The 25,810-nt window shown below is 37.5% G+C and overlaps 1 protein-coding gene across 1 annotated transcript in view; it reads left to right on the top strand.

The window, feature by feature from the left end:
• Positions 1–1,353: 1,353 nt before the first annotated feature.
• Positions 1,354–25,810, top strand: part of LOC149743908 (uncharacterized) — a 114,046-nt gene continuing 89,589 nt past the window's right edge. The window contains exons 1-3 of the mRNA XM_089906046.1: positions 1,354–1,431; positions 2,793–3,303; positions 9,924–10,014. Coding sequence (XP_089762172.1) covers positions 1,354–1,431; positions 2,793–3,303; positions 9,924–10,014 — 680 coding nt within the window. The remainder of the gene's footprint in view (positions 1,432–2,792; positions 3,304–9,923; positions 10,015–25,810) is intronic.

Raw genomic sequence — 25,810 nt, 5'->3', positions numbered from 1 at the left:
ACATCAGCACCCAGGGGTATGAAGTTTGTGTTTGTGCCAGAAGGAGGGGTGTCTGTCTAAAGCTGCAGCCTGGTATGGCCCCTCTGAGCCTCTGAGCATCCCTAGCACCTGTTGAGTATGTCACCTCTAGATGTTTGCAAGGCCAAAAGTGCTTCTGGGCAGCCTTCACTTTGAGGTACTGCTTTCAGGAAGAGCCTGGGCTGTTGTAAGCAAAACCCAGAAGCACTTCCTTTACCTCTGAGCTTAACCTAGAGAACCTGAGGAGGCAGCGCTGCAGGGAGGATGAGGCCAGAAGTCACCTGAGAACCACAGGCGCAACTCACCGTGTTTTTACTGGAGCTCTGGGGGTTGAAGGCACATTTGCTGTTTGACATTTTAAAAATTATTTTGGTGCCTTCACTTGGAGCTTGGGAGCTTGCAGATGGGCCTGCCTGTCGAAAAAAGAGTGAAATCTTAAAGTCAAGAGAGAGCTTGCAGACTAGGCTGAAGGATTGTGTTTGCTGAAAAAGATTCCAGGGGGAGCTGATTCCTTCTCTGGTGTGTGGATCTGAGGCACTTGCAAGAAAAGAGAACGCTTGCCTTATGCTTAGTTCCCCCGTTCCCTGGGCTGGGAAGGAAAGGAACTGAATGCCAGCATTAGCAGTGTGGGTTGGGACCAAAACCATTCAGAGAAAACTCTGTCATTTTCCTCTAATTTGCAAATTGCAGCTATTCATGTTGGATTGAACAGCTGAGGGAAAAGAGCCCCCAGTTTTCACCTGCATTTATTGAGAAGAGGCTGGTAGTAGGAGGGATGCACCAACTTGTAGCTTGTGCTGCAAGCTGGATATAAGCTTTGGTGTGAGCATCCTGGTTAACCACTGCCCATGTTCAAATATACAGAGATAGATTCCAACAATCTCTTCCCGCAGCCTTATTTTTGCGTGTGATCTTAGAAGCTCCTGGCATGTAAGTCCAGTCCCCAGTTTCCCAGCCTCTGTAAACCTGCAAAATGAATAGAGAGAATAGTGGAACACAGACCCATTGTTCAAAGACACAGTCACTTTAGGGAAAGAGGAAAAGAACGGGTAGGTGAATCTTCTCTGGGATTGCAGGGTTCAGCTCAATGAAGACTGTCCTGTATAAAAGAAACTTCTCTAAATGGTTGAATTCTTAGCTCTCCAGAGATCTGAGTTTTCTTTTCCCCAGTCCCTGTGGGTTGCTGTGGGGAATGTGCCAAACCTATCATTTGAGATAAAAAGTTATGGTGAGGTAAGCTTCTAGGCTGGGGGAAGGAAGACTTAGTGACTGAAATGGGGGATGCTAAGCACTGGGGGGCAGGAAGGAAGAAGGAGCTAGTAATGGATGTAACAAATGCTGCAGCTGCCGGCAAAGCCTGGATTGAAGTTCCTTCCTGAAAATGAGGACCCGGGCAAGAACGACCACTCAGATGTAAACAGTGTCTCTGACTGGGAATTCTCATCTGCCTGCCGGTGGGCCAGAGCTGAGCAAGTCCTTTCTCTCCTCTGTATGCACACTGAATTGGTTAGTAAGTGACGTGTCAGAGGACAGGAATCATATTCAGTGGATCTTTCAAATCCAGGAGTTTGAGGCTAATGAAATTAGTGTGTGGCCAGGGCTCTGCCAACTAGAATTAAGTCACTGCAGCCACACTGCAATGCATTTTCAGCCTGAAGGGAGCATCAGGGAGGAATTTCGGGAGATTTGTTTCTGAGCCTGTACAAAATAATACTCATAATGCTAAGAAAGATTAAATGTAAATTAATATTGACTACGAGTAACATATTTAAAAAATAATCGCCGAGTGGGGGATGGCTTAAAGTGGAGAGATTATATAATATGGTGTCCAAAGAATAAATCTCCCCTGACCACTGTTTCATGGGCTATAAGTAAGATATATTACAATGGAAAGTAATGGGAACGTTTTTAGTCAAGGCTTCGCTGCTATTGACTTGAGAGCAAATACTCTGAGAGTATAAATTACTCTTGCTATGTGCTGACTCTGAATGAACAATATTTCATGTGCAGTGACATGGTCTAAGCTATAGACTTGGAATTGAATGGCATCTGTTTCAATTGTTTTGTTCTCTCAAGAGCAACTAGATAGAAAAAAGTGGTCAATTTGACCCTTGTGGGAGCGTGTTGCAAATCTAAACCTGTGTCCCTCATACCATAAATGAAATACATTTGTAAATTTGTAAGTGTTTTCTTTCTGTTCATTGATGCTTGAGTATAATCTCAAACTTTGGGAGCAACATTTTATACATAAGTAGTTGGTTTTCTTCCTTTCTTCTTTCTCTTTCTCCTCTCTCTCTCTCTCTCTGTTTCTATCTCTCTCTCTTTCTCCATCTTATGTAATTGGATAGAACTGGGCACCTAGGATGATGTGGTGTTACTATAGTGGGATTTTTTTTTTTTAAAAAAAAAACAACTCTAACTTACCCTTTTAAAAATTTCATAAATACAGGTGTCAGTGCCATTTGGAATAGTCTCTATAACAATTTCTGTCTCCACATTTACTGTGTTTCAGCAAATTTACCTAATAGATGGTGAGTGAGCAATTTTTAAAGGGGCATTTTTTAGAAGAGCGGAGAGGGAAGGAATAGAGACAGGCACATACTGTATTTGAAGTTACCTCCACGTGTATTTTATGTATGTATACCCATACAATTAAGAAGTCTTTGGATGTTTTATCTTCAAGAATAATTCAGATAATGGATTACTTGAATATCATAAACATTTAGGGTTTAACAGATTTGTTACATATAGACGTTGTATCACGGATTTAAAAGACCATAGCCAGCGGGCAGCGGCGGGCGGAGCGACCGAGGGGCGGCGCGGGCTGGGCGGCGGGTGCGGGGGTCCGTGCTTCCTCGCGGTGGAGGGCTGGGGTTCGCCGAAGACGCCGGGTTGCGCCGCGTTGCCAGGTTACCGAGCGCGTGCCCCGCGCCCGCTCTTCCGCCCGGGCCGCCCTCGGCGCCGCCTTAGCCGCGGTGCGGGCTGCGCGGGGCGCCGGTTCCGCGGAAGCCTGGGTCGGGCGCTGCGTGCGGGACTCTCGTCGCTCGTGGACGGGGCGCGAGCGCGCGGGGGACGTAGGGCGCCGACCTGGGCCTCCCCGGCGCTCCGGCTCCGCTCAGGGCGCCCGCTCAGGGGCCTCCGGCGCGAGGCCCCCTTTGTGGTCAAGATGGCGGCGCCCAGGCGGGCGGCGCCGAGGTGAGCTGGAGTCGGGCCCGGAGAGGGGCGAGTCTGCCACGCCCAGGACTTGGACCCGGGGCAGGTCTCCCGTCTCCCGCGGAGCGGCAGGTGAGTGGGCGCGGCCGCGCGTAGGTCCCTCTCGTGGGGTGGTCAGCTCTCCGTGCGTCCGCAGACTTCTGTCGTCTGATAGTCAGATCTGGGGTGGCCCAGGTTGGAGGCGTGGGTGCTTGATTGGGGAAACCTGAGGGGTTTAAGGACTCTATTGGGATCGTTTCAGACCCCAGCAAGAAGCTGAGCAAGTTTCCTCTTGACTCTCTTCCCGGCTAAGTTTTCTCCCTTCTCTGAAGGCGCCAGCTTTTCTGAATCACCTTGTTACCCGGGGGGATACAGTTGGTGGTTCTGACCGTGGAACGTAGGACCTGGCGCGGGGAAGCCTGAGCTGGTTCTAGTTACTTTGTTTGCAAAGCACTTGTCTTGTCTTTGGAATCTTTGTGTATGTAACCAACGTTGGGAAGAGCCAGCGTTTTCTCCTCCAAAACACTGTGAGGGGTAACTTTTTATACGTAAGAAACAAGATGGCGTTCACATCCGTCTCTTTTCCAACCACTGAGTTTTGGTTGTGTTTCCTTTCTTTAAGTTTGTCTCGTTCTGAAGTGATAACAAACAAACAAACAAAAAGACCATAGCCAATTACACAAAGTATACTCTAGTCTCAGTCCTGCCATTAATTAGCTTAAGTCATTTAATTTTTCTAGGCCTCATTTTTCTCGTGTGATGTTTTTTCTTTGAAAAAGTATAGTTTCTAGAAGTCTCTAATCTCTGTGTCATAGTTCAGCTTGGAGAAAACCTGTTCTTATCCAAACTCCATGACATTGTATTTCCAGCTCCAACTTTGGACTTTGAGTGAGTTGGGGGCAACTTTTTCAGGATATTTTCACACAGCTTTTTTAGTTAATACCAGTCTAGCTGACTTGTCATACTCAGACTTTCTTCCATATTCTTTTACCAGTGTGTTCCTTAGTCATATATATAAAGACTGTTGTGGGCAAAATGACCTCCTGGGTCAGCTTACTGCATGGTCATCGACACAGGGCAGGGAGTAAGATTCTGTGGATTTTACAGAAGCAGATACAGGTTTCATTATCCATGTCCTCTCCCCTTTCATCTTACAAAAACAGCAGGCTTTTCTTGGAGAACTGCCAGATAATGCCATCCTGCCTCCTCACGGGCCCCGGGGATGAGTCGCCCAGGGACTGAACTCCAGTAAAGCAGGTGATTGGCTCATGGGTAGGCATCTGACCTCGGCTGAGTCTATCAGACTCCTCCCCAGGACTTTTCTCTCAGAGAAAAATGGAAGAATTGTCTTTTCTCTCTGGAATTTCTAAGCTGGGGAGATATGACTCTGGGACTCCCAGTGACCATCCAGCACAAGAAGAGACTTTCTGTAAAATAAAGTCTTGCAGAGGTAAGCAGGGCTGAGCGATGGAGAGAGAGCTGGAACCCTGCTGATACTCTGGAACTTGCAGATCCAACTGTATCTGAATATGGCTGCATCCCTGAATTTCTAGTACTTGTTTGTTGAGGTGGTTGTTGTTGTTTGGTTTTTGTTTTTAAATTTCCTTTGACTATTTTGAATTTGTTTTCAGTAATGTGCATTTGAAAGCATCATAGCTAAAAGAGCTAATTTCCTACATTAATGTCAGGTTTGCTGAGTGGCATTCCTTAAGTGAAAAATAATATCCGCTATTTTCTTTAAATAAAATCCTTCTAGCTCAGGTTTGAGATATTCAAAACTCTGCCTCCTACCCCCCTCTTTTCCAACATTTACTATATCACCTTGAAGCATTTGTGACCACATCTTTCCCATCTAGACGCAGTTGAGAGAGAGAGCAAAGACTTCTGATATAAACTGCAACCTATACGCCTCCTACCTGGAAGCTTTAGAACATACTTGATTCTTGTCATTAAAGCAAATCTTTTGTTGTTGTCTCCAGGGCACAGAAGCATTTTCATGGCATAATGGAGTACAAAGTACATTAAGCCTAACTCTACTTCTCACCCTCTTTTACTTTAAATAGGCAGAAAAGAACAATCTCAAACACATTTTCCCAACAAATAAAATACATATACGATTATGTTTAGAAGACGTTTATGCAACACATAGTTAGACTGATTAATTAATGGACCTTTCGCCAACTGGCACAGTAAATATATATGTTCAATGTGCTTAATTAAAAAGAAGACAATAACATATTTTTACAGGTTAATTATCTGAGAAGAGTATTGTGCCAGCACACTTGATGCTACAGTATTTCATGTTTGACAGGTAATCTTCTTTCAATTATATTTACTGCTAAATGTTTCTTGGATCAAGCTATTAAATTATAAGGTCAAAAGTAAAATGATACGAAATTACAATGATAAAGGGACACATATCCCACTTTATGAGAATAGAAGTTCTAATTTCTTTTCAATACTACTAGTAGTGACCACAGTACTAATTTGAGCCCTTACTATGAGCCACTGTGCCCATATGCATTTAGTTCTTACAGTAGTTCTGCAAAGGGCATATAATAATCCACACTGCAAAGCTGAAGAAAGTGATTCTCATAGCTGAAAGTCACATAGCTGGTGAGTGGCAAAGTCTAGATTCAAACTTAGAGTCGTCTGACAATGCCCAGGTTGTTGACCACTATGTACACTGCTCAATTGTTGCACCAATAAAGAAGTGCTTGAAATAATTATAGATTTGCCTACCCTGAAACTGCAGTGATTTAAAGACATCAAAGTTGCCAGTTGCTTAACCACATCTACTTACAGTAAGAAATTACATTTTATTTCATTTCTAAAACAAGATTAATTCTGCAGGCCCATAGAAACTTGAGCACACAAATCCTACCTCCAAATGAAAGATGCTTGTTTTCCACTATTCAACAGATGGCCCTGTACAGAGGCAATAAATATATAGTAGAATTTTCATTCAAATAAATGAGAAGAGAGGTTTCTTCTTGTCCTGATTCAGTGCCCATCATTATGGATTATGATGGCTCTTCCCAAACTTTACTTCATTCACTCCACTCTTTCTACAAAACTCCAGTAATGGAATCCATCATTCAGATATATGTGCAAAGCGAAAGGACTGTATTAATACAGTTGCTGAAAGTCAAGTTGATAGAGCACGGGAAATACATCCTAATAAATGCAACATTAATGTTTGTGTGGGCCTTGGAGTTAGCGGTAGAAAAATTTTCAGTTTAATGGAATATTTTGCCTCTTGCTGTGGAAGTGTGGCTTAATAGTCTTGTAATTGGTCATTTACAGAATCCTCCATCTCTGGGTTTCATGCTTTCTTTACTCTGCAGCTGTTGATTCCTTCTCTTGTTCTGGATGGAAGATAGCAGCGAAGCCACTTCAGAGGGCTCAGCCTGCCTTTTTGTGTTATTGTTTAGATGAAGATATTTCCATTTATTAAAGCACACTATTTAAACATTTTTATCATGTTTCAAAGTTGACTGTGTTCTGAAGGTATGAGCGCAGGCAGACATAATGGGGGATGTTTTCCAGGAGAGAACATACCCTTATCAAAGGAATTATCAGAATTTTCATGTATGGATTGAGAATCAAATTCTGGAGTTAGACCTGAATTTAAATTCATACTCACAACTTATTACCAGTCTCATCTTGATCAAACGGTTACCACACTTCTCATCAATTTCCTTATCTTTGAAAGCGGAATAAGAGAAGTATGCCTGGTGGAGTTACACATAAAGCTCATCTGATAGAATATTCATAAGGATTTTGCACAAAATATACATGGATATATTTTAGCACCGAGTTTAGCATGCGATTCGTCTTCAATACATTTAAGAGCTATTATTTTATTATTATTATGCTATCGTTAAATATCACTATTACTTAAATGTCATTATTGCTAAAATTGCTGTAAAACTACCGCAATAACCCATGATGAATTCCCCTCTTCTGTTTCCTTTGTTTAAATGGAAAATATATATATAAATCTAGACAGAGAACACTTTAGTGATCCTATTCAGTGGAGTGAGAATTTCCATGGCACTGATTAAAACAAATCCTGAATTGCATGGACTTAAGATAGCAGAGAGGGGCTTCCCTGGTGGCGCAGTGGTTGAGAGTTTGTGACCCGATCCGGGAAGATCCCACATGCTGCGGAGCGGCTGGGCCTGTGAGCCATGGCTGCTGAGCCTGCGCGTCCGGAGCCTGTGCTCCGCAACGGGAGAGGCTGCAACAGTGAGAGGCCCGCGTACCGCAAAGAAGAAAAAAAAAAAGATAGCAGAGAGGCTAAGAGATTTGAAGTTAGACATCCCCAGGTGTGAATTCTACTGTGACCCTCTTCTAGCTCTAGAACCTTGAGGAAGTTACTTAAACTTTCTGAGCTTCACTACTAGTTTCCTCATCTGTATCTTTTTCAGGACTATTTATCAAGCATCTTCCTGTTCTCTATGCTTGGACGTATCAATGAATAAATCAGACAAGAGCCTTTGCCTGCGTGCTCCTTCTTGCATGCTTTCTCCCTCCTTACACTCTCGTGTGGAAACGGATGTTATAAATAAATTCTGTGCTTTGTCACAAGTTGACGGGCGCTACGGGGTAAGGAAAAGGATGTGAAGCTCACTGAAGAGGCTTGGGTTGGGAGTGCTGGAGGAGTGTACAGGTAGGTTCCGATTTTAAATAGGGTAGTCAGGGTGGATTTTATAAGTTGACATTTGAGCAAAGACTTGAAGTGAGGGAGTTGTCAGAATGTATGATGGGGAGACCACTCCCTGGGAGCAAGAATAACCAGTCCCCAAACTCTAAGGCAGAAATATGCCGGGCAGCTTGGAGGAATATCAAGGAGGCCACCCTGGCTGACTTAGTCAGTGGGGAGGAAGAGACAGCAGGAGGGCTGGAGGTCGGATATGTGATGGGTTGGATTGGGTAAGTCCTGGGAGGCCATCACATGCATTGTGTCTTTTACTCTAAATGTAGGCAGCCAGGGGCAGGATTTTAGCCGAGGTGTGGCATGAACTGTCTCTTGTTTGAAAAGCATAACTCTATCTGTGGCCTTGAGGATGTGGGGAGAGAGTGGAGTCAGGGAGAATCTCGGGAGGCAACTACAGGATCCTCGAGGTCTATGCTGGTGGCCTGCACCAGGCTGCTAGCGGCTGGTAATTCTCAGAAGTGGCACATTGGGAAGGTTGTGACAGCATTTCGTGGTAGATTGAATGCAAGAATGGAAAGGAAGAGGGAGTCAAGGGTGAATTCGAGATTTAGGGCCTGGGAAACTGGAAAGGTGTGGTTACTGTCACCCAAGATGGAAAAAGTTTGGGGTAGAGCATGTTTGGGGGATTAAAGACCAGTTTTGGAGGTATAAGATTTGAGATGTTTTCGTGACGTCCAAGTAGAGATGCTGAGTACACAGTTGGATACACAAGTCTGCAGTTCTGAAGAAAGGTCTAAACTAGAGATACACTTTAATACAATGGAGATATTAAGAATAATGACATGGAAGCGCTATTTTAAAGATAAAATGAAGTCATGCAATTAGCACTCTGTCTTCTCAAAACATTGAATAACTGTTAGCTAAAATAATTACCTGAAATGAAAAAATACCTATAGTTTGTTTTGTTGTTTGCAGTAAAAGTGAATAAAATGTCACAATTATTTTAATAGTATTTGTGACACAGTAGTTTTAGTTAAGACACCATGACTACAAACATTTACAAGAAACCTTTCCGTCTCCTACTTTTCACTCTGATAGGGTACTTGGAACCATATTTTGTAAGGTTTAAGTTAGTTGCCATAGGGTACCTCTTTAATTAGAAGTAATTCTGAACTGTCTAGTTCCATGCAGTTTTGTATACATATATGTATAATTATTATTTTATGATTTATCAAACTCAGTTGAAAATTTGCATCACTGATATACATTAGAATTTAAGCATTTACCCAGGTATTCAAGGGAAAAAATGTACTTGTCTTGTAATTTCCATAGGGGAAATTACACATCTTCCCTTCACTTTGCAATTGAAAACATGGCAGGGGAAATACTTGTAATTTCCTTAGGGGAAATTACACATCTTCCCTTCACTTTGCAATTGAATTTGCAATTGAATGCAGGGGAAATACTATCTTACTGGTCTTTGAGTTCCCCTTAGCTATCTGCAAGTCCTTAAACAGCCTTTGTGGCTTAACCAAAATTCTCTTCCATCTTCATTCCGCTAACAGATATTGGTCTAAGCATGTGCTTATACTAAAAAATGCATGACCACGTTGTCTCTACACATCTATAATTTTATGTTAACACTATCATTATGTAAGCTATACTTGAATTGTAATTATAACAGATTTTATGTCAACACACATCCATTTCTAGTGTTCATCTGGTGTTCAAGGGGAGAGCAGCATGTCGTAAATTTTATCAAAATATAACATCTGAAGAATAGAACAGAGGGTAATTGTGTAATTCTGTATTCACTCTAATTAAGTTCAGTGGAGTTGGCATAATAGAATTAAGGTGAAAAAAAAAAAAGACATTGAGGTACCATGGCTCCCTCTCCTAACACACCCTTTTTGTATCCGAGAGCAGAGACTCAGCACCTTTCTGTACAGAAATGGAGACAGGAAGAGGCCAGAGGATGAATGACAGGCACGAATGAGGTGGAACTTTGAAGAGCAACATGGAAATGAAATAATTCTTTTGTATTTGGTAGGTGGGGAAAATGTACCAGCGTGTATGCCTACTGGGACCACGTTTTCCAGAACAGTTAATCCCAGTGTCAACTATGCTGTCCCACCTTCCTCGTAAGTAGGAACATACTGTTACTTGAATCTTTGCTTCCTGTTTCTTGATACCTGGTTGAGAAGATTATCACAAGAACTGCATCTTGTTAGCAAATACACTGTTTTGAAATGATTGACACTCACTGAAGAGTGGCAGCTCCAAGCTTGCTCTCTCTTGATCTTGGAGTATTTAAGTCTGGAGTGCAGGAGTGGGTTATGGGGAAAGACCATTGGAATTCTTATGTCTTCAGCATAATGGTTATAGCATAATGGTTAGGAGTGTAGGTGCTGGTTCCAATCTCTGCTTTCCACTTGCTAACCATATGAGCTTGGGCAATTTACCTGATTACCTGAACCTCAATACTCCTGCCTATAAAATGATGTTAATAATATTTCATCCCCATAGACTTGTTTTCAATGTTAAAATGAAGTCACTTACACCAAGCACTTAATACAATGCCTAGAGCATAGTAAAGTCTATTATTATTACTATTACTACTACTACTATTATTATTATTACTATCACGATGCCAGGTGCTATTTTTCCTATGCCTTATTCCATTATCTTCTGCCCTGTTCCCCCATTTCTGTCTTGTTTCTGTACAAGGGTAGGTTTGTCACAGAGCATTTTCTTTCCCTAGTGTCTGACTCTTAGTCATCAAGGTGACTGGTCCATGACCCCGGCATTCATTGCTGCTCGTTGAAGCAACCCATTTTGAGAAGGGGAGTTGGATATTGATGCCAAGTTGGGTCAAGGAGAGAGAATTTTCTCTCTTCTGCACTCAGAGAGCTAAGTGAAATATTCAGGCCTCAGAAGGAGAATCAGGCAAAGGGCAACATGCTTAATTTCATACCTTAGTGATTAAGAACAAGTCAGACAGGCTGGATTTGAACTCATTTCCGTCATGTACTGACAACGGGATCTTAGGTGCTTTTGTAACCCGTCTGAGGCTCAGTCAACATCTGAAAGAGACGAATAACATTATCAGAACCTAGTGTATAGCCTCGTTGTAATAAGTGAGTAAATCCTTTTAAAACGTTCAGCACGTTGTTTGGCATATAAACACTTAATAAAATTTAGCTTCTTTGACTACTACCGCTGCTAATATTATTAAGTAGCTGAGCAGATCCGAGGCCCATTTTTTTCTTAGATTGCACATAATCATTTGGACAACCAGCTCACATTGATCAACCGTTGCTTATATATAAACCCCCATGAACCCAAAGGTGCTTTAACTCTCTCCCAGTCAGAGCCTGTTCTGGGGGCAGAAGCAACACCGGCACTACCCCCGTCATCTTTGCCTTTATTGTCACTACACTCGCCTGCCGTACTGAGCACTTTCTGTTTGCCAGGCACCAAATTTAGCCCTGCGTATGCACTATATTATGTAGTTCTCACACTCCACTCAGGTGGGAGACATTATCATCATCCCCAGTTTTCAGGTAAAGACGCTGAGGTGTTGGAAAGGTAAGAAACTTGACCCACAGCAAGAGATGGAGCCGGAGTATTCAAACCCTTCTCTCTGACCTCAAGAACCCTTAAATATTAGCATACTACTACATCCTGGTAAGAAAATCTGCTTCCAGCCACTCTGGTGAGAGTAGAAATGATTCTCAGTCCCCACATTCCTCTATTGCCCATGCCACCCTAGCCTCAGGACTAGGGGGGAAAGGAAGTGATCTCTTCAAAGAGCAGCCAAAGGGAACCTACTCCCTTCTGCCTTTTCGTAATCAACTAACCAATATTTTATTTCCTTCTTAAGAGTCCCCACATGTTCCTTTTGGTACTTAGCTTGGCCTTTTAGAATTCTGACATTCTGTACGTGACTCATCCACTGTATTTCATGTTAATTTATTGAGGTCAAGTATAGGGTCTTACTCATCCTGAAGTCCAGTTATCCCCTGTCACATCTAACTCTGTTCTCTTCTTCTTGTAGGACATCTGCAGGTATTTATTTGAATTTTGTTGAATTGTTCTCATCAATAGTACATTAAAAGTTATACAGAAAGTGCTTTCTTATAAGGAAAACCATCTAAATAGATTTCTAGCTCTTTACTTTTTATAGCACTATTGTAGAGATTTTAGATCTCCAGGTAATACTTTTTAGATTGAGTTCTTCATATCATCTTATTTTTACATATAATGATAAATCTGAATTTTCTCTATCAAACCTCCGAGACTTCACTGGCTTGTAACTTAGCTTGTTGATTATGTGTTGTTGACTTTTCCATTTACAATGATATTTGATCCTGGTAAGGATGGGGCTGGGTGGGAAGGTACATCTTAGGGCCATAAATTGGTTTTGTAGAGAACTAACATAAAGATCTAAAGCCTCATCATATTTCTGCAGAACTCATGAATCATTTTATTATAATTCCATTCATTCAGGGAGTATAAAACCATTTTCCAATTGTTATTCCTAATTTGTTCATCTTCTCTTCCTTAGTCTTAGTGAGAAGAGAGCAGGCTGAATGGAAGAAAGTCATTATGACCACCGGGGCCCCTAGGGTAGGCATCAGTCCCAGAGTTTTGTTTTCATCTCTCCGCTATTAATATTGGCTAATGTCTTGAGTGCTTACTTGGTGCAAATTACTTAGCCGACCATGGCAAATGGATTGTGTCATTTCATCCCCTGATAGTCATACAATTAATGTATGTATTATTATGATATCCCATAATGCATACATGGAACAGAGCCTCAGAAGTAGTTATTTGCTCACCAAAATATGGTAGATGTGGAATTTGGACTCAGGTCTGATAGACTCCTAAATCACTCCTAGTGATTTTTACCACTAAATTAAAGTTGTATACCTCTGGAGAGTAGATAGTTTCTAAAATTTCCTCAGCTCTAACGTTTTATAATTAAATTTTTGTCTGATGGCAAGCTTAACAGTTAAGATGGGTAGGAAGGAATGCCAGCCTGTTGAATGGAATTTCCCTGAAATAAGCCTGTTTTATGACACCAGTTCACTCATTCATTCACTCAGCATGTATTGAATGTTTGCTCTGTGCAAAGGCATTTTAGGCATCACAGTGGAGTGAGCGCCCCTTCCATAGACTCTCCTGCAGCACTCAGAGAAGTCTTGGACTGGTTTGCCTGTTATGGAATGGGGCTTGGTGATAGAAGCCTGGTTTGTCCTCCACTGATATAACTAAGACATACTCATATGAGTTTATAGGCATCTTGAAGCCGTGGGATAGTAACACACATGAATCTTACCATTTTTGCCTGGGATTAATGATATAAAGGCTTTGGATTTGGGTATGGAAAATGGGTGCAGTTATGGGCGTGTTGGTTCTACATATATATGGACATCATGTGTCATCAGCCTGCAGCTACCTGCCATTCCTCACTACTTCTTTTCACAAACCAAACAAGTACCTTCTTATCTCTCCTGTGGATAAGCTCTTGACAGTGGCACTAGGGCCTCCCTCAATAAGTACATCATTGGCTAAACCAGTGCTTTCTCAGATATGCTCATTGAACAGCCCTTAAGGTGGATTGACATTCCACTGCCTAGAATAGAATATGGTGTTCTTTAGAAATCGGGGGGAAAAAATAGGCCACCAGATGTACTTTCTTTACTTTAAATTGTTTATATATATATATATATATATGAACAATTGTTATATATGTGTATGTATACTTGTTCATATATATGAATGATTTAAAATTGAAGATATATATATATACACACACATATATATATGTATATTTAAATTTTGGCTTCTGTTAGCAAGTAGTAAATTAAATGATTAGCAGATCCATACTGCAGGGAAATAACCAATCAGATTTCATTCAATAGCTTGCTTTTTTGTAGATTTATGGTTGTGATTTTATATCTGCAGGTATGTTTGCTGAAGAAAATATTTCTACCACTTTACGCAAAATTAAATTCATTTAATACCAATGCGGCATGTCTCAAATGTCTTAATACAGTTTTAATCTTTAATCGCATCAGAAGTATGGAATTAGAAACATACCCCAAAATCATTTGAAGATATAATTACTTTCATTTCCCTTATACTTTTGAGACTTTTGAAAAATAAGTATTTAGTTGTACTTATCTGTTTCTGTCTCTCTAAGGATAGCAAACACTGAAACACAATTATTTTTAAAAGTCAATATTAAAAGTATATTGTCCAAGATGATCAAAACTAAGGAAGTGGCAAAGAAATTCAAAAATTTAAACTTTCAAAGGGTGCTTTTTTTGTGAATGTGTAGTACTTGTTCTTCTGAAGGAATTAATCTTTTTAAAAATTTAATTAACTTATTTTTTATTGAAGTATACTTGGTTTACAGCATTGTGTTAATTACTGCTGTCCAGCAAAGTGACTCTGTTATACATATGTATATACATTCTTTTTCATATTCTTTTCCATTATGGTTTATCACAGGATATTGAATATAGTTCCCTGTGCTATATAGTAGGACCTTGTTGTTTAGCCAATCTATATATACCAGTTTGCATCTGCTAATCCCAAACTCCCAGTTCATCCCTCTCCCACCTGCTTCCCCCTTGGCAGCCACCAGTCTATTCTCTATGTCTCTGATTCTGTTTCTGTTTCATAGATAGGTTCATTTGTGTCATATTTTAGATTCCACATATAAGTGGTATCATGGCATTTGTCTTTCTCTTTCTGACTTACTTTGCTTAGTATGATAATCTCTAGTTGCATCCATGTTGCTGCTGCAAACGGCGTTATTTCATTCTTTTTTTTATGGCTGAGTAGTATTTCATTGTATATATGTACCACATCGTCTTTATCCATTCATCTGTTGATGGACATTTAGGTTGTTTCCATGTCTTGGCTATTGTGAATATTGCTGCTGTGAAGATCAGGGTGAATGTGTCTTTTTGAATTATAGTTTGGTCTGGATATACGCCCAGGAGTGGGATTGCTGGATCATGTGGTAGGTCTATTTTTAGTTTTCTGAGGAACCTCCATACTGTTTTCCACAGTGGCTGCACCAACTTACATTCCCACCAACAGTGTTGTAGGAGGGTTCCCTTTTCTCCACACCCTCTCCAGCATATGTTATTTGTAGACTTTTTAATGATGGCCATTCTGACTGGTGTGAGGTGGTACCTCATGGTAGTTTTGATTTGCATTTCTTTAATAATTGGCAGTGTTGAGCATCTTTTCATGTGCCTATTGGCCATCTGTATTTCTTCTTTGGAGAAATGTCTCTTTAAGTCTTCTGCCTATTTTTTTGATTGGGTTGTTTGCTTCTGTTGTCATCAAGTTGTATGAGCTGTTTGTGTATTTTGGAAATTAAGCCCTTGCTGGTCGCATCATTTGCAAATATTTTCTCCCATTCTGTAGGTAGTCTTTTCATTTTGTTTATGGTTTCCTTTGCTGTGCAAAAGCTTGTAAGTTTGATTCTGTCCCCTTTGTTTATTTTCATTTTTATTTCTATTGTCTTGGGAGACTGACCTAAGAAAACATCGGTATGATTTATGTCAGAGAATATTTTGCCTGTGTTCTCTTCTAGAAGTTTTATGGTGTCATGTCTTATGTTTAAGTCTTTAAGACATTTTGAGTTTATTTTCGTGTGTAGATAGGTTCATTTGTGAAAGGATGTGTTCTAACTTCACTGGTTTATATAAGGCTGTCCAACTTTACCAACACCACTTGCGGAAGAGACTGTCTCTTTCCCATTATATATTCTTGCCTCCTTTGTCAAAGATTAATTGTCAAAGATTAAGTGAGGTGTGTGGGTTTATTTCTGGGCTCTGTATTCTGTTCCATTGATCCATATGTCTGTTTTTGTGCCAATACCACGCTGTTTTGATTACTGTGACTTTGGAGTACTGTCTGAGTCTGGGGTGGCTATGCCTCCAACGTTGTTCTTTTTCTTCAGGATTGCTTTGGCAATTCTGGGTCTTTTATGGTTCTGTATGAATTTTAGGATTATTTGTTCTAATTGTGTGAAAAATGTCATGGGTAATTTGATAGGGATCGCGTTAAATCTGTAGATTGCTTTGGGTAGTATGAGCATTTTAACAATATTAGTTCCTCCAACCCAAGAACATGAGATGTCTTTCCATTTCTTTGAATCATCTTCACTTTCCTTTATTAATGTCTTACAGTTCTCAGCGTATAAGTCTTTTGCCTTCTTGGTGAGGTTTATTCCTAAGTATTTATTTTGGGGGTTGTGATTTTAAAAGGCATTGTTTTTTTACGTTCCCTTTCCGATATTTCATTGTTGCCATAAAGAAATGCCACCAATTTCTGTATGTTAATCTTGTATTCTGCTACCTTGCTGAATTCGTTTATCAGTTGTAGTAGTTTTCATGTAGAGTCTTTAGGGTTCTCTATATATAGAATCATATCATCTGCATCTAATGACAATTTTACCTCTTCCTGAAGGAATTAATCTTGAAGTTCTACTAAGACTTTTGGGATACCTGTTTTAATGAGCCATTACTTCCTGCCTGAGATTGCACTATGCACCAGAGATTCTAGAATTAGCATAATAAAACTAATAATGCAAACAACAGCAACAAATCTTCACAAACCTTCCTTGCAAGGAGGTAAAGTCCACTGGAAAAACAGACAAGTGAAACACACATTCAAAATGGCAGTGATTCTCAAACATTTATGTGCTGAAAAATCATGACAAGCATGATAACCAGGGCAATTACTAGACCCCCTTCTCCAGCTGGTCAGGTGTAAGGTCCTGTAACTCAATTTTTGGTGAATGCCTCCAGGAGAGTCTGAGACAGATGTTCTCAGTTGTCGTCAACCTTTAGTGTGCATCAGTGTGCATATCTAACTTTTCTTGGTTGACACTGGGGTCACCCTTCTCCCTGCCAGCCTGTAGCTCTCACTTCAAGGAGCTCAGCTGGTGGTCCACTCTATTGCAGGCTATTCTACAAGTTCCGGACGCCAAGGGAGATTGTCCTCTTGCTGACCCTTCTTCATGGCCCTCCAACCCAGACTTACTTATCCAAGAGCCATATTTAACTCCTTTCAGCAGCCACTCTTCCAAGAAAAGGAGCAGCAAAAGTCCACAGTTCCCAGGCAGAGACCTGTGAGGAGAAGACTTGAAGGTAGGGGAGGGGCAGAGGGGTGAAGATAGAGGATATTCCCCTTGAACTCCTGCAAGTCATGACTAAAGTAGCTCTTTGTGGCATTGGATTTGCTTTAAACAATTAAAAATCAGACTATTGACTAGCACACAAATATTTATAAAATATACAAATAAAACTATTGATATCTTTGAAGCCCATTTTTAAACAAAAGGAACATTTTTAAATGTGCCAGGATATAAATTATGGGTACCTCAGGATTATTATAACTTTTCTATAACATTTTATTAGATCTTTATGGTGTTTTTAAAAATGTTGGCCACTGATATTTGAAATTTGATAGGTATTTATAAAGTTTCCTCAAAGGATTCTTATGACAGCTAAATTTTTTGACTATTTAGACAGACACTTTTGGCTGGCTACTCGGTAAAGTACCACGTGCTGTGATTATTACTTTTTGTGCTTTCCAAGTCAACACCCAGATGCCTGTGAACCTGACCTGCACAGAGTAGTTATTTTGGTTCTTTAAACTGCCTGCCAGACGGTTGCAGTAGCTTTTTCATATGGGCAGATGGCCACTCCAGAACAAATCAAAATATAATATTTGGTCTCTGAACTTACTTCTGAATTCAAATCTTTGAATATGAATGCTAACTCAGATTGAATTTTGGGTTTGACTAATTGTTTTGATGTTCTTAGGCAGTTTTCATGAAACATATTTGATCAAATAACTTAATATGGACTTCACTTCTTATTAGTTGTATAATGTCCCTTCTGGTGTGTTAAATGCAATAAAAATTTGAGCATATATACTAATATGTAGCTCCTACCCAGCATATGATGAACAAAATATGTATTAACAAGAGACATCAATCCATTTCTGAGGTTATGCACGTAGTTTACTGTTGAAATGCGGTAAAACTTTAAAATTTGTAATTTCTGGTCAGAGTTTATGAGAAACATGAATATGAGCAAGATAGGTAAATTTAGTGTTTTTTTAACAAGGTAGGTATGGCACAGACTTCAAACTATAACACAGATTTCAAGCAAACAAGGGTAATTACATTGATTTAAGCAGTTCTTTCCCATTTATTCATATATTTTTTGTCTTAATTCAGACCTAGCTTAATTCACCCCTCCCTCCCTCCCTCCCTCCCTCCTTTCCTCCCTCTCTCCCTTCCTTCCTTCCTTCCTTCCTTCCTTCCTTCCTTCCTTCCTTCCTTCCTTCCTTCCTTCCATCTTTCCTTCCCTTTCTTCTGTTCTGCCTTTCTTTCTCCTATCTCTTTAAACTGCAGTCCTGAGTAAAATGGATGGTTTCAGATTAACCTAATTAATTACAACTAAATAGCCACTTATGTCATTAACCCAGGATACTTCCCTGGGCTACTCAGATCGAAATGTAGGTTTCATATTTTCAATGGAACAATGTTTGTTAGAAAATATATTTCCTATTATAATCTTTATAATGAGAAAAATGCTAATTAAAACCAAAACCATTAGTCACCTGTAAGATTTGAAATATATGAAAAGTTTGATAACACTCTGTTGGTGAGGCTAAGGAGGAAAAAGCAGTCTAATATCTTGTTTTTCAAAATGTAAAATGGGACAACATCCATGGAGAAGATTTTATCAATATCTAACAAAATCATAGCTGTATTTGGCCTTTGATCTATCAATCCCTCTTCCAGGAATCTGTTCCAAAGATCCAAAAAATGACATGTATCAAATGTTCTTCAATGTAACATTATTGGTACTAGTAACAAAATTGAAATCACCCTCAAAATCCAAAATTCTAACACCAAAATCCAACAGTTATATAAACTGCAATATATCTACACAGTGGATTACTATGTACTTGCGCAAAGCAGTTGGGAAGATCTCTACAAAATGGATTAAATGGATTATATATTGTATATTTTGGAGTATAAATTGTTAAGTGATAAAAGGAAGTTGCAGAAAACTGTGTATAGTATGTCACCTTTTGTGTAAGATACCCTCCCTTCCTTCCTTCCTTCTTTCCATCCTTCCTTCCACCCCTTTCTCTCTCTTTCATCTCTGTTTCTTTTCTTTATTATTTCACAGTTTGTGCTTTTTTTTTATATTTGCAAAAATAAATAAGGGAAGGAGAGAAGAAAAACTCATAAAAATTGTTCCCTATAAGGTAACTGTCTCTCCATTCTTAAAAGTGAGACGTTGAAATCGTCTACTATTATTGCACTTCTGTCTATTTTTCTAGTCAATTCTGCCAGTGTTTGTTTTATATATTTAGGTGCTCTGATGTTGCATGAATATATATTTGTAATTGTTATATCTTCCTGGTGATTTGACCTTTTATCATTATATAATGTCCTACTTTGTTTTTGTGATAGTTTTTTGTTCAAATTGACAGTAAATTTTAAGCATAATTAACTGTCATTAGCACAAATTCATGAACTGTATCTTCGCTTTTCTCATTTTTTGAAACCTTATATTTATAATCATAGTTATTTATATTTGATAAATAAAATTATTTATAAAGAATTCAAGTTATAAGTAAATGGAAATGTATCATTCAATTTTTGTTTTCTTGCTAGTGGAGGACATTAAGGAAAACTAAGATTTTTAATTCATAAATATGGTAATAAAATTGAACATGTATTTAAAGTATTGAAATAGTATAACTGAAGAATAAAAGAAACATTATAATAAATGCTTTATTATCATTAATGTTAAATTCTTTTGATTACTGATTTTAATTGAAGATTTTAAAAATACACTAAAAAAATAAAAATACATTATAAATATATTTGCATTATAAATCTATATTTAAAACTTGTAAATGTTGATAGAACTAATTGTCCTGTTGAATAATGGAACAGAGTTCCTCATCTAATTATTTAATTTTTATGATCCTTGTGAAATAACAGTTAACTATTTGAAACGTGCTATTCATTTTTGTATGTGTTTTACAGAAAGAAATTGTATTCTGTCATAGCTTACATTTCTAAATTCAAAAAGGCAAATATTTCAAGGCCTTTATTATCTTGATCATTTTGACACATTTAAAAATCATCCAATTTTAACAAAGATGTCCTTACCAGGAAATGGTAAGTTCTACTGACAAGTTAAAACAAATGATCAATTATTATTTTTAATTATATTTGTTGCTGGGAAAAAGAAATTGTAGAAAACTAGTCAGAGAAGAAGGATTATATCCTTTAATTTGTAATAAATTGATTTGTAAAGACGGGTGATGGGATGCCTAGCTGTGAAAATAAGTAACATGACAAGTAAATATTAAAGCCATGGAAGTGATCTAAAAATACCTGGATAATTATTGCAGATTATATAAATGTGGGTTTCTGGGGTAGGATTGGAGGTACCAGCCACTTTCCACTGGAAACAAAGCTTCAGTGACTTATATTCTATTGCCAGAAGAACTGGGGAATTTAAACATAGAAATAGAGTAATTGGATGATTTATTTCATAAGCATACATTTTTAAATGTTGCTGATGACTTTTCTTGAAAGTAAAGCCAGAAGGATTTTAAGATTCTTAACTGTAAATATTAGAAATGATTATTATAATACTTTCCATGATAAAATTATTTGAAACTTACTCTTGTATATTCCCAATGAAAGGTGATTCTTATTTTTTATTGTGGCTAATTTAATGAAATAATATTTTATACAAAACACAATTTTCCTAACTTGGAAATTATAATTAAGAACACATTTGAGTTTTGAGTGTTGTCATTTAGACTGTGGGCATTATCAGGGCACAATAATCCACTTGGTGAAAATTTAGTCTAGTTGAAGGCCAATTATTTTACTTCCTTGTAATTCACATGATATGTCCTTGCAAATAGAAGCAGCCGCTAGCCAAGTAACTAGGGAGAAACGAAGAGCCTTGGGTGGGTGATATTTCAAATTCAACAGTATAAAGCAAAGAAAAATAACACATTTTAACACATAAAAAATGCTAGAAAAAATGTTTACATGCATGATTCTAGTTTGGTAATTGCTTCTATTCTAAATTTTTTCATATCAATTCAACAATAAGCACCTTCGTATCATATAAATCACTATCACTTATAAGTAAGTAGGTTGTAGTTTTAAAGTATTTGGTTTTATCAAGTAATATATGCTCATTAAAAAAAATCACATGTTAAAGAATGTTTTATATTAAATATCAACAGAGTCAGATCACTTCTTCACTTCTAAGTCTACTCTCCAGACAAGTTCTTCACAATTGTTTATATTTTGGTTATTTCCCTTCTCAAACAATATATATTTTCTGAATTTATTAATATCAGATAACATTTATTATTCCCCCAATATCAAATATAAATATTTAACTCACTCAGGTCCTCTTCTCCAACTGTTTTAGTCAATTATGTTATTGTTTTGGTTTTTCTGTCAATTATCTTTAGTATAAACAATGTAATTAAACTCAATCATTTTTCTATAGTCCTTTAATTCAGTTTTCATACTTTATATGACAATTTTAATGCCCTTGTTTCTCTACCCAATATTCTTCACAATCTGCTTTGTGTAAGTTACATTTTTATCATAGCTCTTGGATTTTCATTCCATCCTTAAACATAGCATCTTCTTTCCGTGGCCTGAAGATTGACTCAAAATTGAAAGTAAATAAACAATATTTTCATCATTATGGTTGCAATTGAGCAATAAAATACCAATTATCTTCCCATCTTTAGGAGTTCAAATCCAAATGCCCCTTGAGGGAGAATGTTAGGCTGAAAGGATTTCCTCAGTTGGTAAAAAATCATTTAAAATTATATTTGGAAAATAATTTCCATCCTCAGTTTCTGTCATTTTTGGAGGTTATATTGGCCATTTAAAAATTGCATGTACTGCTTTTATTCTCAACATTTTTCAGTTCTAAATCATGCTTATCATTATGTTCTACTACCTTTATTTCTAAAAAGTACCTGTAATGATCTCCACTGGAATTTTATTACCTTCTCTGTTGGGTTTTCTCTTTGTTTTTCTTTTATCATAACTTTCTTTTGCTTAATTTACATATTAGTTTCTTTTCTTCCCTTAAGCTCATAATGAAAGATCTTCATAAACTCTGAAGTTAGCAAATAACATTCTGAGTCCTAAGCACTATAGTTTTGATTTTATAGCTTAGGAATTTCTTTAATCTCCTAAAAATGAAATATTTACATATATATAGACAGTATGTGTTCCCCCAGCTGATTGGTAAATAGGACTCTCTTCTATTTAGGTCTGAACTCAAGTGGGGTATTATAGGATGAGAGGCTACACACAGTAATCTCTTTTTTTCACCTGATCATAGCAGTCTGCCTTGCTGTTGATAGCACAAGCACCAAACTGACAAAGGCTTTACTATGAATCAACATTCAGACTATTGATCTTATTTAGGATTTAAATGTTTTATTTAAATTTTTAAAAAAGTTTCATTTTGAAGTAATTGTAGATTCATTAGCAGTAATAAGAAATAATGCAGAGGGGTCTCATGTACTCATTTCCCAGTTTCTCTCAATGGCGACATCTTAGATTATAGTACAATATCACAACCAGAATACTAATTTTTATGTAAGATGTGTGACAAGTCAAGGCCCAGTTTTTTTTAACCTATCAGATTACTCTAGTACCATTGGTTTAAAAGGCTATCTTTTCTCCATTGAATTGTTCCTTTCACTTTTGTCAAAACTCATTTGGGCATATTTGTGAGTTTATTTCTGAATTTTCTGTTCTCTTCTATTGGCCTATGTGTCTATTCCTCCACTCACACCACACAGTCTTGATTACTAAATATAGTATAAGGATGAATTGGGAGATTGGGATTGACATATATACACTATTGATACTACATATAAAATGGATAACTAATGAGAACCTACTGTATAGCACAGGGAAGTCTACTCAGTGCTCTGTGGTGACCTAAATGGGAAGGAAATCCAAAAAAGAGAGGATATATGTATACGTATAGCTGATTCACTTTGCTGTACAGTAGAAACTAACAAAATATTGTAAAGTGACGATACTCCAAAATAAATAAATAAAGCAGTAATTTAAAAAAGATAAAGATAAAAAATAAGGCTTAAAATTGGGTAGACTGGCTTCTTCTACTATATTCTTCATTTTCCAAATTCTTTTTGTTCTTCTAGTTCCTTTGTTCTTTTCCATATATATTTTTAAATAATCTGGTCTATACAAAAATTCTTGCTGATGTTTTGATGAGAATAGTTTTAAAGTTATATATCAATTTTGGCATAATTGAAATCCTTACTGTTATGAGCTAAATTGACTCTCCCCAAAATTTATGTGTAGAAGTCTTAACCCCCCAGACTTAACAATATGATAATGTGACTATATTTGGGATATGGTCTTTAAAGAGGTATTTAAATTAAAATGAGGTAATTAAGATGGGCTCTAATCCAACCTGATTTGCAATTAGGACAGACACACATAGAGGAAGACTCTGAAGGTACAGAGAAGAGATGGCCATTTAGGAGAAAAGAAGAGAAGCCTTAGGCAAAATAAAACCCTGCTGACATCTTGATCATGGACTTTAATAAGCCTCCAGGATTGTGAGAAAATATATTTATTTTATTTATGCTACCCAGCCTTTGATATTTTGTTATGATGGCCCTTGCAAAACTAACAGTTACCAAGCTGAAGCTTCCAATCTATAAACACTGAATGTCTTCCATTTATTTAGAACCTCTTTGATTTTTTTCATGAGCATTTTATAGTTTTTGATGACAAGTCTTGTAAATATTTGATTATTTGGATATATTTCTATATTTCATTTTTGAGTGATTATAAAAATCTCACTGCCCATAGTTAATTCCTAGCAAATAGGTTTACAATTAATATTTTATGTTTGTTTTATATCCTGTATCCTTGCTTAACTTATTAATTCTAAAAGGGTATTTTTTGAGTATATGTGTATTCCTAGACTTCAGTTTGTATATAATCATATCATCTGCGAATAGAGACAATTTTATTTCTTTCTTACCTACATATCTGTCTTTTAATTGTTTTTCTTGCCTTACTGAACTTGCTAGAACACCTCATACTATGTGAAATGAGTGCGGTGAGAGTGAATATCCTTGCCTTGTTCCTGATCTTGAGGAGGGAAATAATTCAGTCTTTCATCATTAAGTATAAGTTAACTTTGGGATTTTTGGTTTTGGTTTTCTTTTTGTTTTTGATTTCCATAGGTGCTGTTTATCAAGTGGAAGAAGTTATTCTCTATTCCTATTTTTCTGAGAGCTTTTTGTTCGTTTGTTGTTTTTACAACATGAATGGTTGTGAAATTTGTCAAACCCTTTTTCTGCATTGAATTATATGACCATGCAATTTTTTTTTCTTTAGGATTGGGTAAATTACATTGATAATTCTTGAATATTGAACAGGCTTTACATGCTGAGAATGAATATCAGTTGGTAATGGTGTATAATTATTTTTATATATTGCTAATTCTATTATTAATATTTTGCTAAGGATTTCTACATTTATTTTATGATGGAAATTGGTGTGTAGTTTTCTTTTTGTGTATTGTGTTTTTCTTGTTTTGGTATTACTATAATAATACCGTCATAGCAATAGAAATAAAAATCCAGTATTTTACTTCAAAAACTGTGATCCTCATGAACAAGATCTGTGATTTCTGTCATTAAAGATGGGGGGATAGGGAACTAACAAGCCATTATTTTTAAGTTTAACACTTGTAATTTATTGTCTGGAATCATATGATCATTTATCATATGTGATTGCCAATAGGTGAATTTTACAACTACAGTAAGGGGTGGTGGGGAAGTACAAAGAGATTCTTCTAATACCAGACACAAAACTGAATTTCTGTGTAATTTAGAACAAATTGATTTAACCTAATGGAATTGAAATCTCTATGCTGTAAAATGGGAATTATGATGCCAACTATTAACAGTATTGGGGAAATCAAATGAAATAATATAAGTAACATCTTGTAAGAACATAGATTTTTTAATAAGCTCGGTGAGAAATTAACTGTATCTCTATTCTCTATCTATCTATAGAAATAGAAAAAAATAGAAAGATCGGTGTGGGCTGGGGATAAACAGGATTTCCACTTCCAACATCCATCATGTCCTTAAAAGAGAATGTAGACTAGGCTTTGGTGGGTTTGACAGGAAAGTCAGAATCCAAGTTGCTCATAAATATTTCACAGGAAGGACATAGATGCTGCTTAAAGTTCTTTCTGAATGGTGTTAGGTGACTTGATTCTGAAAAAGCTTTGAGCTTAGAAAAAATGAGCTTTGCGTATTGACAAGAGTCCTCACATGGGAACAGAGTCAAAATTAACAGACTCTGCAACCCAAAGGAGGCTGGCTGAATATTCCCGCTACCTTTGCTCTGATCATGTGACCATCTCACGCTTCTGTCACTTTCATTAAATAAAAATTAATCTTAACATATTTGGGCAGGAGTGGGGGTGGGTTGGCATGGGTGTCTACTCTGTCAATTTAAAAAATATCCTTTAGTTCTCATCACCTAATCAGTTGATTTCAGCTCCATTTTCTCCCTTTTCTTTCTTTATCACTGCCTAACCTTGTCCCCTAGGAGTTTCAGACCTTGTTATTCATAAATGGCATAACTTCGTGCACCCTTTTCCTTTTTACTCAAAAGTTTTCTTTAAAATCAAAGGATTACCTGGCTGATTATAAAATTCTTGCATCACATATTCTTCCTCTTAGTATATTTTAGATACTGATCAAACTGTCTCCTTGCATGAATATTACTGTGAAGATGTCGAATCCATC

This window comes from Delphinapterus leucas, unplaced genomic scaffold (assembly GCF_059928025.1).
Source record: "Delphinapterus leucas isolate spDelLeu-1000000601 "Yukka" unplaced genomic scaffold, BTC_Dleu_Yukka2 spDelLeu_asBTCV2_sq57, whole genome shotgun sequence".
Taxonomy (NCBI): domain Eukaryota; kingdom Metazoa; phylum Chordata; class Mammalia; order Artiodactyla; family Monodontidae; genus Delphinapterus; species Delphinapterus leucas.
This window is presented reverse-complemented; position numbering and strand designations above follow the sequence as displayed.